The sequence below is a fragment of the Typopeltis vanoorti genome, chromosome 13 (genome assembly GCF_054136105.1).
Source record: "Typopeltis vanoorti isolate ZY-2024b chromosome 13, IOZ_Tvanoo_1.0, whole genome shotgun sequence".
NCBI lineage: Eukaryota > Metazoa > Arthropoda > Arachnida > Uropygi > Thelyphonidae > Typopeltis > Typopeltis vanoorti.
The window spans coordinates 28,402,329-28,416,648 of record NC_143561.1 but is presented as its reverse complement, the minus strand read 5'-3'; the positions used below and the strand labels follow the sequence as shown (position 1 = coordinate 28,416,648).

General features: G+C 38.2%; 1 protein-coding gene across 1 annotated transcript in view; it reads right to left on the bottom strand.

The window, feature by feature from the left end:
• LOC150100014 (F-box/LRR-repeat protein 4-like) overlaps positions 1-8,044 on the bottom strand; it is a 213,813-nt gene extending 205,769 nt beyond the window's left edge. The window contains exon 1 of the mRNA XM_090403195.1: positions 7,766-8,044. Within this exon, the coding sequence (XP_090259321.1) occupies positions 7,766-8,044 (279 nt within the window). The remainder of the gene's footprint in view (positions 1-7,765) is intronic.
• Positions 8,045-14,320: the final 6,276 nt, after the last annotated feature.

The following is a 14,320-nucleotide window of genomic DNA, read 5'->3' as shown; positions in this document are numbered from 1 at the left end:
TAAATTGACAATCATTATGCTTTGCCCACAATGCCAATTTATTTAAATAATCCTGCAGAATATCTACATCACCTTTATCAACTGTTGCTCTCCCCAGTTCTGCATCATCAGCAAACAACTGAATATCGATTTTTAAATCTTTTCCTATGTCAATGATATACACCGATGTAATTTGCATTGAGTACTGCATACAATTTCAGGAAATTAGTGATTGAATGTGCTAAAGAACTGACAGCTCTGTTGACCTGGGTTTTCAATGAAAGTTTGACTAAGGGCAGGGCTGCCTCAGACATTGGTTTTTCGGCCTCAGACTGATGTCCCACGCCCAGAGTGGCCTCACACTTTCAAATTTCTAAGAAAATTTGATAATAGAATTTTTGATGTTTCGGATATGTATGCATACAATTTCAGGAAATACAACTATATGTATTTACTGTTTGTAAATTATGTTTAATAAAATTATATGATTTTTCGATAAAAAAATTCTTTTGTAAATATTTTGGAACCCCACTAATAACTTTTTCCTGAGGCCCCACAAAACCTCTAGCCAACCCTGGCTATGGGAAAGGTAAACAAGGAATGGAATGAAGTGCCATTGCATAAGGGTGGTAGCAGACTAGAGGTGTATAATTATAGGCCAGTTTGTGTTTCATCAGTAGTTGTTAAGATCTTGGAGAAATTAGCGAGGGACTATATATAATGTTGGGCAGATGAGGGTAATGTTATCTGTGAGAGTATAAAGTGTATAATAAAGTGACAGGAGAAGTTGATGAGAGAAAGGCATATACAGCCATTTTTTTTGGATTTTGCAAAAGTATTTGACAGGGTGCCACATGATAAGCTGATATTTAAGTTGCAGCACAGGGGTTGAGATGTCAGGTTAGTCAACTGGATTGAGGATTGGCCATCTGATAGACCAGTCCTGAATCCTGAAATTCATGGAATATATTGCAAAAGTGGCAAAGGTAACCCAAAGGATTGCTGCAATACTGAGGACACTGACCTGCAGAGATAAAAGTCATCGTTCCATTGTATACGAACCTGATCAGTACACACTTAGACTATTGTTCTCAAATTTGGTCCCCAGGATTTGAAGGAGATAAATTAACCGTGCACAGGGTACAGAGAGTTATGTATGGTGGGGCAATATCAAGGAGGCAGAAGGTTACAAGTGGAGTCCCATCCCACAGGCTCAATACTGGGACCTGTATCATTTAACCTTTATATCAATGACATTGTCAGTGGATTGCAGATGATGTGGAGCTGGGAAGGGTTATTAGTAAGAGTGCAGATGTGGCAGTACCTGCAAGAGGATTTGAATAAACTAGACAGATGGGCAAATGAATGGGAGTATCGGTTTAATGCAGCAAAATGAAAAGTCTTGAAGTTTGGGATACATCGATGGGAGGATGCATACTTGATTGGAGATGTACTGAAGGAAGTAGGGGAGACAAGAGATCTGGGGGTGATGATCGATAGAAAACTGAAATTCAGGGAACATATTGCAAAAGTGGTGAAGGTAACCCAGAGGATTGCTGCAATACTGAGAAGGATGCTGATCTGCACAGATAAAAGAGTCATATTTCCATTGTATAAGACCCTGATCAGACCACGCTTAGACTATTGTTGTCAAATTTGGTCATCAAGATTTAAAGGGGATAAATTAGCTGTGGAAAGGGTACAGAGGTGGATAACAAAGATGGTTTCAGGACCGTACAATGTTAGTTATGAGGATCAGCTGAGGGAATGTGGACGGAAGGGTTTGGTAGATAGAAGGAGAGGTGATATGATTGAAACTTTTAAACTGTTGAGAGGTAGTTATTACAGGGTTGACAGTGGGGAGCTCTTTCGCTTAGTGGAACAGCAGGAAGGAGTGATGACAAGGGGCCATCCCTGGAAGTAAAGAAAGGAAGCTGTGAGCAAGAGGGTGAGGAGTGGTTTCTTTGCATGGAGGGTGGTTGAACCGTGAAATATTGCCTGATAGAGTGGTGAGAGCAAGAACAGTCAATGAGTTCAAGGAGTGGTATGATAGACTTTTGTGTTTCCCAGGAAGGACCTCCCACGATCAGTCTTTTTGATTCCATGGAGACCTGAATAAAAATAATAATAATAGAAACTGCACGTCACTTGATATAGAAATTTTAACTCAGGTTTTGTTTTTTTTTTCTTTGCTATTCAATATCAGGAAACTTGCTAGCAGTGCTATGTTGTTGAGGATTGAGGTTGGGGGGGGGGGGTAGGGAGATCCCATATTTGAGATAATGTTGTGTGCATTACAGTTTATAAGAAATTACATTATTTTTTAATCCTTTGCCTAAGCATGAGTAAGCAACCATTTTAACATATAGTATCTTCATAAGTAGGCTACAATTTAATTACGAACTTGTCATGTGGCAATCAAAAGTTTTATAAAATCTAAGCATACTACTGTACATGCATCTTCCTTTTCTGGCCAATTCACTTGTCACCTTACTGTAGTATACCTAAGTAAATTGGTAAAACATGACTACTCTTTAACAAAACCAAGATAACTATTCACAGATAATACTGCTGTTATTAACCCAAATTTGTATCCTAACTCTTACCAACCTCTCCTACACCATAACCACAACTCCAGATACACAATTGTAGCATCAGCCTTATCACCACCGTTGTGAAATGGAACAATTTTGCCCTCATTCCACTCCACTTGAACTTGCACTATTGCAAGACTCTTGTTAAACAAGTGTGCCAAAGCTGCCATTAACTTCTTCAATTATTCCCTCAAGACATTGTGATATGTCATCAAGTATTAAAGTATGGGTCAAACAAACAATGAATAAGTACAATGATATGTTATGAAGTAAACAGGTTTATTAACAAAGAAATATGTTTATTTCTTTGTTACCTGTGCATCACAACTATCAGTGGAATATTGGTTGGATAAAGCATTAACAATGGTAGATTACATGCTCAAAATGGACAGGATTACATGCACTATGAAACCTGTCTTTCAAGACAGGTTTCATAGTGCATGAGAAGGTTCCCTGTCATCTTGGAGTACATGGGTTGGGACATCAGCTGGACATGTGAAATTTTATCCCTTAGTTCATCAAGGGTTCAAGGCAGTCATGGTGAAATACACATTCCTTCAACATACCCCAAACGAAAGGGTAATCGTATGACGTGTGACCTACCCCTTAGTATCAAGCATTACTTGTGACATATTCTATGGAATGTGATCTACCAATGCACGTCACGTATGAAGTGTGACCTACCATAGGAGAGGACACATCGTGTCCGGGGATAGACTTGGCTGTATATATATAAAGGCGAGCTACTGTAGGATCTACTCTAGGTAGATCTACTCAACCATCAACAGTGAGGAAAGCGCAGTAATCTGGCTTCAAGAACAGGGCATTTTTCAAGATGAAGCTGCTATGCCTTGGTGTACAGGATTGGGATGTGGAGGAGAGACAAAGACGGTTGTTTGAATGAAGAGAAAGCAAGATGGGACCGTCACCAGCTATCCTGAGTTCAAGTGCAAGAGGAAAGGGTGCCAATCAACACAATCGGTTCATCGTTTCATCAACTTCACTTACTTAGATAGCTCCCCTGTGCACACAGCAACTTTTCTGTATGGAGTATTTCGGAGGTTGCATTTCTTGGTGTAGCGACCTGTCTACTGCACAAGTGGAAGAACTTACTGGTCACTGCCACCAAGCAGTACTAGAATGGTTTAACTTCTGCCGTGATGTCCCCTTTCAACTTTGGGAGAAGAGAGACAAAATGGGAGGACCTGGCATGGTTATTCAGATGGACGAAACTCTACTGCGAGATCTTGGTGACCATGAAACTGCACGTGTGGAAGATGTTGGCAGTTACAAGAAACCTCTTCTTCAAGAAGTGCCTCCTGGATGGAGAAATTATGGCAGAAGGATGGACGGGTCATGGGTTTTTGGGATGGTCCAGAAACATTCTAATCGGATTATCGAGAGTCAATTCTTTGTGGTAGAGCGTTCTCTTCACTCCATTATCACGGCGGAGGTTACACTTTGAAGCACCCTCCATTCTGACGAATGGTTGACTTACAGAGGCTTAAAAACTCATGGCTATGTACACCAAACTGTAAACCATAGTGAGAACTTCGTTGACCCAATAACTGGAGCACGCACCCAGCTAATTAAAAGGCTGTGGGGAGATCTTAAACTGAAGATGTTGAGAAAAATGCATGGGACAACCCCTGACTTTCTGCCAAGGCACCTCATTGAAACTTGGTGGCACAGACTTAAGACCCAACGAACAGATTTAAAGCATTCATTCGAGACATCAAGGCTACATTCGGCAATTAATATATGCAAATCCTGCCAATAGTCTAATGTACAGTAACGAGGGGTATGAAGCACCTGTGGCAAGTGTCTAACTTGTGCCCCCCCAACCCAAAAATGACAAAAATTTTGAAAAATTTAAAAATGTAACAAGTTAAATTTTACTAAATGCAATATGTTAAATACTTGCTATTAACCCCATCAAAATGAGTTGCAGTGTTTCAGAATTTGTTGCCTAAATCGGCGTATTGCCAAAATTTAAAAATACAATATAAAATAGCGGACTTTTATATCTATTTATTTATTTTATACGTTTTGCACCCCAAACCTAGTTGCACCTGTGGCAGGCACCAATTTCACCACACCCTCGGTTACGGCATTGCTAATGTAAATAACACAAGGCAATAAAATGTTTCATTACTTTTAATTAGTATATTCATTGATATATAAATTGTACATACTTAATAGTAAGCGGTAGGTCACACCTCATATGATTACTGCAGTAGTAGGTCACACCTCATACTTGATACTAAGTTCTAGGTCACACCTCATACGATTACCAATGAAAGCATCAAGTGATATGAGATCAGGATAACATGAAAGGGGAATTCTGTGAACCTCAAAATGAGCCTCTTGAGGAAGTGTTCTGATAAATAGGCTCTAGAACCACGTGATGTGTGACAGGTTGCTCTATTCTGTTGGAATATCTGTGCACGAAATAGAATGGTTTTTGCAAGACACATCCTATGCAAATCATGGGGGAATGGAAATGACACAATCTCACTATAGTAGTCGCTATCAAGCTCACAGTTACATCACCCTCTTCAATGAAGTAGGGCCCAATTATGTCACAGCTGGAAACTGGAAACATGCAGTGACCACTATGTGATCACTTCATGATCAGTCTTGCCAACTAAAAGGAAATTTGGCATCCTATTCACAATCACATCATCTGATGATACAATCAGAGCTAAGATCTCAATCCTCATGTGCCCTCCATTACACAATGTTTAAGAACATTATGCTGCAAGAACTAAAGAAAACCAATCCATTTTTTATTTATTTATTTTATAAATGTTATTGGTTATTTTAATATTAATGTATATTTTCATGGAGTTTGTAATGATCAGTTTTTCATGTATCTTTTATTCTTATCTTGTTTATATATATATATATATATATATATATATATATATATATATATATATATATATATATATATATACATACATACATACATACATACATATATACATACATATATATACATACATACATATACATACATACATATACATACAGGGTGTTCGGGATAAATTTGACATATTTATAATTAATTATATTTTTCCGTAAGTTACATGTATTAACACACACTTCTCTTCATTTAAAAGTTTGGACCCTTCTTCATTCATATACAAGATGTCAGAAAGGATGGATAGCTGGAACCCACCTGAATCATGGAAGAGAATAACTTGTATCATGATGATTCGTGCCCGCCATCAAAATAAGGATATTACGACTGCTGTCCAATGCTCCCTGAATACAGTAAAAACAATCAGGCATGAACTAGAGACTTGCAATGGTGACTACGAGGATGTAGCAAGAAGAAAGATCCCTAGCAGACGATCTGATTGCGTTCGTACAGCAGAATTCCTCACAAATCTGCAGGAACAGGTGTTGAAGAACCCTGGCATTGGAATTCGGGCTTTGTTCGTGGAGTTGCTAACTGTAGTCAAGCCCTGGATAACAAGGGTAGCCAATGGTAGGCCGTATGTATGGCAGCAGGATTCGGCCCCTTGCCACACCTCTGGGAAAAGTCAAAAATGGTTGTCTGAAAATTTCTACGACTTCACCAGTCCAAATGTTTGGCCTCCAAACTCCCCAGACCTTAACCCCATGGATTATTTTGTATGGGGCGCAGTTGAAAAAGACACCAATCGCACTTACAGTAATACAAAAGCCCAGTTAATGGATAAAATTAAAACAGTTTTTGCGGCCCTTCCCAGGGAGACTGTAGCATCAGCTTGTTCGAGGTTCCGAAGCGGAATTGAAGCTGTGATCGATGCTAATGGTGGTTATTTTGAGTAAATCTTGTTGATAGTATTGTAATTAACTCTGTCTGTAATGTTTTTTTGTCAATTCATTAAATTTAATAGATACAAAGAAGATTTTCTTTTTCCTTACGAAACTGTCAAATTTATCCCGAACACCCTGTATATATATATATATTTTTTTTTTGTTAGGGCTAGTCTTAAAGTTTGGTGTGCTAATATAGTTATGGTCAGGTTTTAAATTTATTTATTTTCATTAATATTGTAGGTTATTTATATTAATATTTTTACTGTTGTTTCAAATTTGTATTATTATCTGAGAAATAATTTAGTTGGATTAATTTTCAAAATTGTATAAGTTAGCTATCTCTTTTAAGAAGCTGTGTGCACTGCTATTATTAGTGAATAGCGTTTGGTGATGTCAGTCACAATACATGCTACATGTGTCACTTGGTTTGTAGATATTTTTGTTATTTTGAGAAGTAGTTTTTCTGTGCTCATATCCAATAATTCAGACTGGTCTCACGTATTTGTACCAATCATCATTATTATATGAACATGCTACTTCTTTTCATTACAAAAAAAAAAAGTTATTCTCTATTGCTCCCAAGCACTCCTATAATATTCTACTCTATGCATTTCAAATATTCATCAAATCTCCAAATATTACGGTCCTCACAGTTCCATTCATTTCTACAGTGCCATCCGTCTCTCTCTCTCGCACACATTCCTCTGTTCTCTTTCATTTTCCCAATTCTCCCATTTTCTGTCACTTTGCTGAATTTCCACTCTCTTTCTTTTGTTACTTCGATTTCCATTAGCTTTATTCTCTCCGACTATTATTATATAATACAGCAATTATTATGTTTATTATTTCTGGGAAAACTCCCATGTTACTCCTCTTAATAAACTATTACAATTACGGCTATTTTGCCTGCTTCAGTTTAGGAGTGCCCCTGTTTAAATGTCATTGGCTATTTACTCATGGATTCTTAGGGCATTGTAGATGTAAATTTACCAAAAAGTATATGTAGCATAAGGAAGAGAAATTTACACATACCTTTTTCTGGGTGTTGCGGCTTTTCTTCTTTCTGCGATGTCCAAAAACTACTAGTACTTGTAGATGTAAACTAATTTACATCTACAATGCCCTAAGAATCCATGAGTAAATAGCCAATGACATTTAAACAGGGGCACTCCTAAATTGAAGCAGGCAAAATAGCCGTAATTATAACAGCAATTATTATTAGCTAAATAATTCTGAGTGAAATATTTTATTACTATTTCCTAAATTGACGTTCTGGACACCGAAATTAAACTGCTTACACGTTGTTTCTGATACAAAATAAAAATCAAAACATACATATTACGCACGCAATAAAAACATAACCAAAATTAATTTAATACCAGTGAAAAGGTTTCGGTGAAATCGCCGTATTTCGGAAAAACTGTAGGCTTTCCAGTAACATTACAAGCTGTATAAGATATACTCAAGTCATTCCCATAGTGAGAACTGAAGTCCGTAACTTCTTGAGCGAACTGTTCTAATACCGTTCCATGCTTTATAATAGGTGATAAACTTCGCAACTCGCTCTCCATCATACAGCTGGAACACTTGCACGTCTGAGATTCACAGCAACCTTCTGTTTTGACACTTAGCTGCTGTTTACATAAACTCTTACACATGCTTTCTGATATTTATATAGATGGCGCTGAGCAACAAGTATAATAAAGCAAAATTTTAAATGGAAATAATTGATATAAAAGATCCAAACATTATTTCTAAGTCGAATGTCGAAACTTTCGACTTTGAAATAATGTTTGATCTTTTATATCCACTATTTCTATATAATTTACGTCGCCGAAATGAAGCCGTATGGCTCTTTCTTTGATAATTGCAAATCTATACCTCAAAAATAGAAGAAACAGCAAATGTTAGTGTCGCCGATACTTTATAGTTTACTATATTCGGCAAGGAACGCTCTGATTCCAATCTTTGAGTTTCTTATTCGGTTTTAAAACTATGTGGGATTTAATATCCCCTTAATTTAAGTAATAGAAGAAACAGTACTGTAAAAGAAATCAAATACTGAAGTACTACTGAAGAAATACTGTGTAAATGTTTAAACAAATTACTTTCAAAGTCTTAAAAGACACAAGGAATGATAGAACAGTAGTAGACAATTTTAAATTAGTACATACCATTTCTTGAAGTAGAAAAACTATCAAACTTTTGAAATGTGGAAAGGCAACTGGAATACATGATATTCCCATAGAAATGCACAAATATGAGGGTATAAAAGTTTCGCAGCGTCTACACTGCATAATTCAAAGGATCTAGTCAGAAGGTCAAATTCTAGATGATTTGAGTAGAGCTCTCACAGTTCTCATCTATAAAAAAAAAAGGGAGAATAAAGTTGAATGTGAGAATTACTGAAGAATTTCTCTGCCGAGTGTTACAGGTTACATTTATACAAACATTCTTGAAAAGAGATAGAAAAAAATTGTGGAAGAGAAATTGGAAACGAATAATCTGAGTTCAGGGAAAGTAGAGGTTGTCAAGATCAGATTTTCACTTTAAAACAACAACAAAAAAAACAACAAAAAAGTAATGCCTTTTTTTTTCCTTACAGGGAGTAGGCGAGGCCGTTTTAGACCTGTCTAACTTTTGGAGACTGAGTAGGCAGTTTAATCCCCACTAGTAGCCCAAGCTATCAGATATAACTTGGGCCAGCTATCAGAGATAGCTAGAGAAAGGCTATCACTAATTAAGCAGCCCACAGTGAAGACATAGTTCAACAAGTGCCGCCATGGTTCATAACCTAAAACAATGTCTGAAATAGTGTGGATTCTGCGGTCGATTTTCTTCAATTTAAGGGACGAAAAACCCGAGTTTTTTATTTTTTATTATTACTATTATTACGGGCAACTCAACGGAGTCATTAGACTCATCGAGGTAGGCTCCAAATCATATTCATCACAACTATTTGACATTCATACACTATCTATCATACCTCGCCTTAAACTCATTCATTGTCACAGCATCCACCACAGACTCAGGGAGCGCATTCCACTCATTCACTACTCTAAAAGTAAAGAACCCAGCTCTAACACCTTTACTAACCACACTTTTGCCCAGATTCCATGGATGTCCCCTAGTCCTCCCACAACCAGCCCTGTTCTCAAAAATATCTTCTGCATTAATTTTATAGAAACCCTTCAGTAATTTGAATGTCTCAATCATATCTCCCCTCCTCCGCCTATCAACCAATTTTTGCAACCCACAAATTCTCAACCTGTTCTCATACGGTTCATTCCACAGACCTGCTATCATCTTGGTCACTCGCCTCTGGATCCTCTCCACCTCATCCCTATCAAGAAGAAACCTAGGTGACCAAATCTGAGCACAGTAGTCTAGATGGGGTCTTATCAAGGCTCAATAGAGAGGAACAATAACCTGCTTGTCTCTGCTTGTCAACGAATTCTTCAGCAACCAAGTGATTTGATGAGCTGTTTTGGTCACTTTTGCAATGTGTCCCCTAAATTTCAATTCCTTATCTACCAACACTCCTAAATCTCGTGCTTCATCAATTTCCTGGAGCAGGGTTCCACCAATGCAGTAAACTGCCGCCAATCTTTTCACCCCAAAATGCATAACCTTACATTTTGCCACATTAAACTGACATCCATTCTCCTTAGCCCAGACCTCCAATCTATCCAAATCATCCTGCAAAATTTTGACGTCATCTACATTCACTATTGCCCTACCCAACTTCGCATCATCCGCAAACAAATGAACTGTTCCTCTCAGATCATTTCCTATATCATTTATGAACAAATTAAACAGCAGTGGTCCAAGAACAGATCCTTGTGGCACACCACTAGTCACAGGCCGTCTTGTGGACTCTACTCCCGAATAAACCACTCTCTGATATCTCTCCGTCAACCACCCTCCTATCCATCTCACCAACCCTATGTCCATTCCCATATGCTGCAATTTACTGATTAGAATTCCATGTGGAATCCTGTCAAAGGCCTTGGCAAGGTCCAGTAGAATCACCGTAAACCCATTACCCTTATCCAGTTCAGCCGTCACTGTGTTATAATACGTGAGCAAGTTACTGAGGCATGACCTACCCTTCACAAAACCATGCTGTCCCCGATACAGTATCCCATTTTCTTCTATCCAATCTTGTATTTTCCTCTTGACTATTTTCTCTAAGATCTTGACAATGATTCCTGATATGCTAATCGGTCGGTAATTTACAACAGTAGTCTTGGAACCACCTTTATGCAGTGGAACTATCTTCCCCTCTTTCCACCCGCTCGGGACTAACCCAGAGCCGAGACTCAAATTAAACAAAATGGTCAAGGGTACTGACAAATCTTTAGCTGCTTCTCGTACAACACGAGCTGGTATACCATCCAATCCCACAGATGTATTGACATTGAGGTTATGCAATAGACTACTCACCTCCACTTCATTAACCACAATTCCCGTATAATCTACTGGGTTATTCGTTTCTGCAATGTCACCACATGGATGATATACTTTTGCAAAGTGCTCACTCAGTAACTCAACTATCTCAACTGATTCAGTTACCTCCCTACCATCGGCAATCTTTAAAATCAATCTGCCATGTACATTTTTCCTTTTACTTGCTACATATCTAAAAAACTGTTTAGGATTCTCTTTAGCCTGCATGGCCAATGTTCTTTCGTAATCTTTTTTGCTTTTCTTACCACACTCGTCACCCTTCTGGCCTGCGCTTTATACCGTTCATGTGCCTGCCGGTCACCCTTCTCCTTAAATTCCCTCCATAGTTGTTTCTTTTTTTGCAACTCAAGCTTAATGGTGTTATTCATCCATTTAACCCCTACTTGATTTATTATTCGGACTCTAGGTATACAGTCAGCCATTGCTTCATGCAAGCACTTCTTAACTACCTCCCATGCACTATCAACTTCTAGTCCTTGCAGTTGTACATGCCATGGCACTGAACCAATCAAACTCCTAAGCTTGTCATACTTTCCAGCGCGATAATTCCACATGTACCCTGTCTTAATTGAAAAATCTACACCTTTAGCCACCTCCCAAGTTAAGACCCTATGATCACTCTCACCGATTGGTGGCAATGTGGTCATATTTGTTACAGCCAAATCCTCAGATGTAATTACTAGGTCAAGCACTCTCTGACCCCTAGTATTTTCCATTACATGCTGTCGCAGATAGTTATCCTTTAATAACCGCATAAAATCCAGTTCCTTCCTCCCGTGTGTCCTCTCCTCACTCCAATCAATGCGACCATAGTTGAAATCTCCCATAATAATCACCCTCCTTCCACCCATTTCTTCTATTTGCTTGTGCATACTCACCACCATCTTTTCCATCACCTGGTCTATACCAGCACCCAATTGTATATTTAGTTCTGCTAGCCACAATCTCACACCAAATGGCCTCAAATGTGCTCTTTTCTCTATCCTGCAATTCAACTTCTATTCTCTTTGGCTGCAGCTCATCAGCTATCATCAACAATACTCCTCCCCCCATTTTATTCTCTCTGTCATTCCTGAACACACTATACCCATCACATTCAATCCCACTAGTTATATCATCTACAGTCAGCCATGTTTCACTAATACCTATAACCTGTGGTCTGGAAGTGCCAACCATGGCCAAAAACTCTTCCTTCTTGTTCCTAATACTCCTAGTATTAGTGTACATGAATTTAAGACCCCCATTAGCCCCAACCCTACCTTGATGCCTTATATTAACTATCCTACTCAGATTTGTTGTCCTTATTTGCTCTGGCATATTATATTCATTCTTACATTCAACTGCCTCCATAAGGACTGTATCTCTACTCCCCCCCACTAACAAATCTAGTCTCCCTGAATTTGCACATCCACTATATTCAGCAACACTTTCTCAAGTCTTCTTACACCGTAACCATTCAAATGCAAGCCATCCATCTTATATAGATCCTTTCGCCCATCAAACTCACTCCACACATCCACAAATTCCACACCACTCGTCATACATAACCCACGCATAAAGTCATTTGCAATTATAGCCCTCCTTTTAAACATTTCACTGTCATACCGTGGCAAAAGACTAATCATTCTAACTCTCTCACTCTTTTCTTTTGCTACCTCAAACAATTCATTCAGGTCTTCTGTCATTTCCATTTTATCTCCTTTCAAATCATTCGTACCTGCCACAACAATCATTTCTTTCACCCTTTCCTTTTGCTCTCTAATAGACGCAGTTACGTCCTTTATGGTCGCACCAGGTTGGTACGATTTTGTCAAATCCTCTACTAACACACCTCGTACTAACGAGTCTTCATACAGCACTCTATCCTTCATTTTGTTCATGTTCACATTCATACGTCTATTTTTCCTGTCATACCTTTTATTATTGGTTGGTTCATTCAGTCTACTTTTGTTCATGCACTCTAGCTGCTGTTTTGCTCTTTCTATCGCATTATTCAACAACGCGATCTCACTCAATGCATCTATCTCATCTTTTTTGTTCTCTGAGAAACCATTTATACTATCATTCACACACTCACAATTTTCCTGTACAACCTTGCCGTTTCTTGTCATATCCCTATTTCCTTCATTCTGAAGGTTGACAAAAATATCACACTCACGATCCGAAATACACTTCAATTCCGCATTCTCCCTACATTTTCTACACACATTCAATCCTTTATTATCATCTAACCACACTCCGACCGCACTCCGCAAAGCGTACATTTTACAGCTAGTACACTGACTCATTTCTTTTATGCTACCGTTCTTTGATAACGATAGCGAACCTTCATTACTGGCCGCCATTTTCCTTCGCACAGTGCCATACTTATCTGTAACGTGTTTTGTCAAATTATACGTTATAACACACCAAAAATAGACGCACTAAAATAATGGAAAAAAGTTTAATGGAGAAAAAACCTGTCTTCCCGTGCGAAAGATCAACTAACGCGGGAATCGGTGGAAAAAAGCTTAGTAAAAGTTCCTCTAGTCAGCGACTAAATTTGAACTCGAAGTCTATCTTCTGGCGGTTTAGCGCTGAGGAGTGCAAACGCCACTTCCACTGAACTCACAGGCGTTCATTGGGACAAGTATCTGTACTTGAGTTTTATAGATCTGGAAAAGGCATATAACAAGGTACCCTGTAAGAAAAATTCAATTATATGGTGTAAATGGAACATTATATAAAGCAATTTATAGGCTATATTTAAGTTGTAAATCAGCAGTTAGAATTGAATGAAATTCAGAAAATGGTTTGATGCAATATCAGGTGTAAGACAAGGAAACACTTTAACTCCATTGTCATTCACCATCGATATAGATCGAATTATAAAAGTAAGTGGCATTAAACCTGATATTAGAATTGAATATTGTTGTGTCCTGAATAAGCATTAAAAATGTTTATATTAAAATATTCAGGTCACAACATTAATTCTACTCAGGCAGAGAACATGGAACGTTGGCAATAGAAAAAATAAGTTGTTTGTGAATACAAGTCAAGATAAAGTTTAAGGAATTCTATAAAATTGTATAAAATATTTAAATATAATCTGTATTAAGTGTGGGCTTGATAATAGAAATCCATGTAAGCTGGGAAAATCCATTTGAAAAACCAACCTCTTGCACTGAAATAGTAAAGCCTGTGAGTCAGGGTTCAAGGGTCACTTTTACCGTTCTGCATTATGAAAATATTGGAAAGGGAAACCTAAGCGTCTTCCAAGAATAGGAGGCAGACACACGTGCGAAAAAAATAATAGAGGGAGCTAATGAGATTGACGTGGACACACGTGACCGAGTTGGCGCGTATCGCAAATATCGAGATTTACCGAGAGGGGAAAATTAAACAAAAAGGCCTTGCATGAAGATTCGAATCTCTTTTCTTCCTGATCTCTCGGAGTGGTTCTGCTCGTCGTAGGAGGGAAGTTC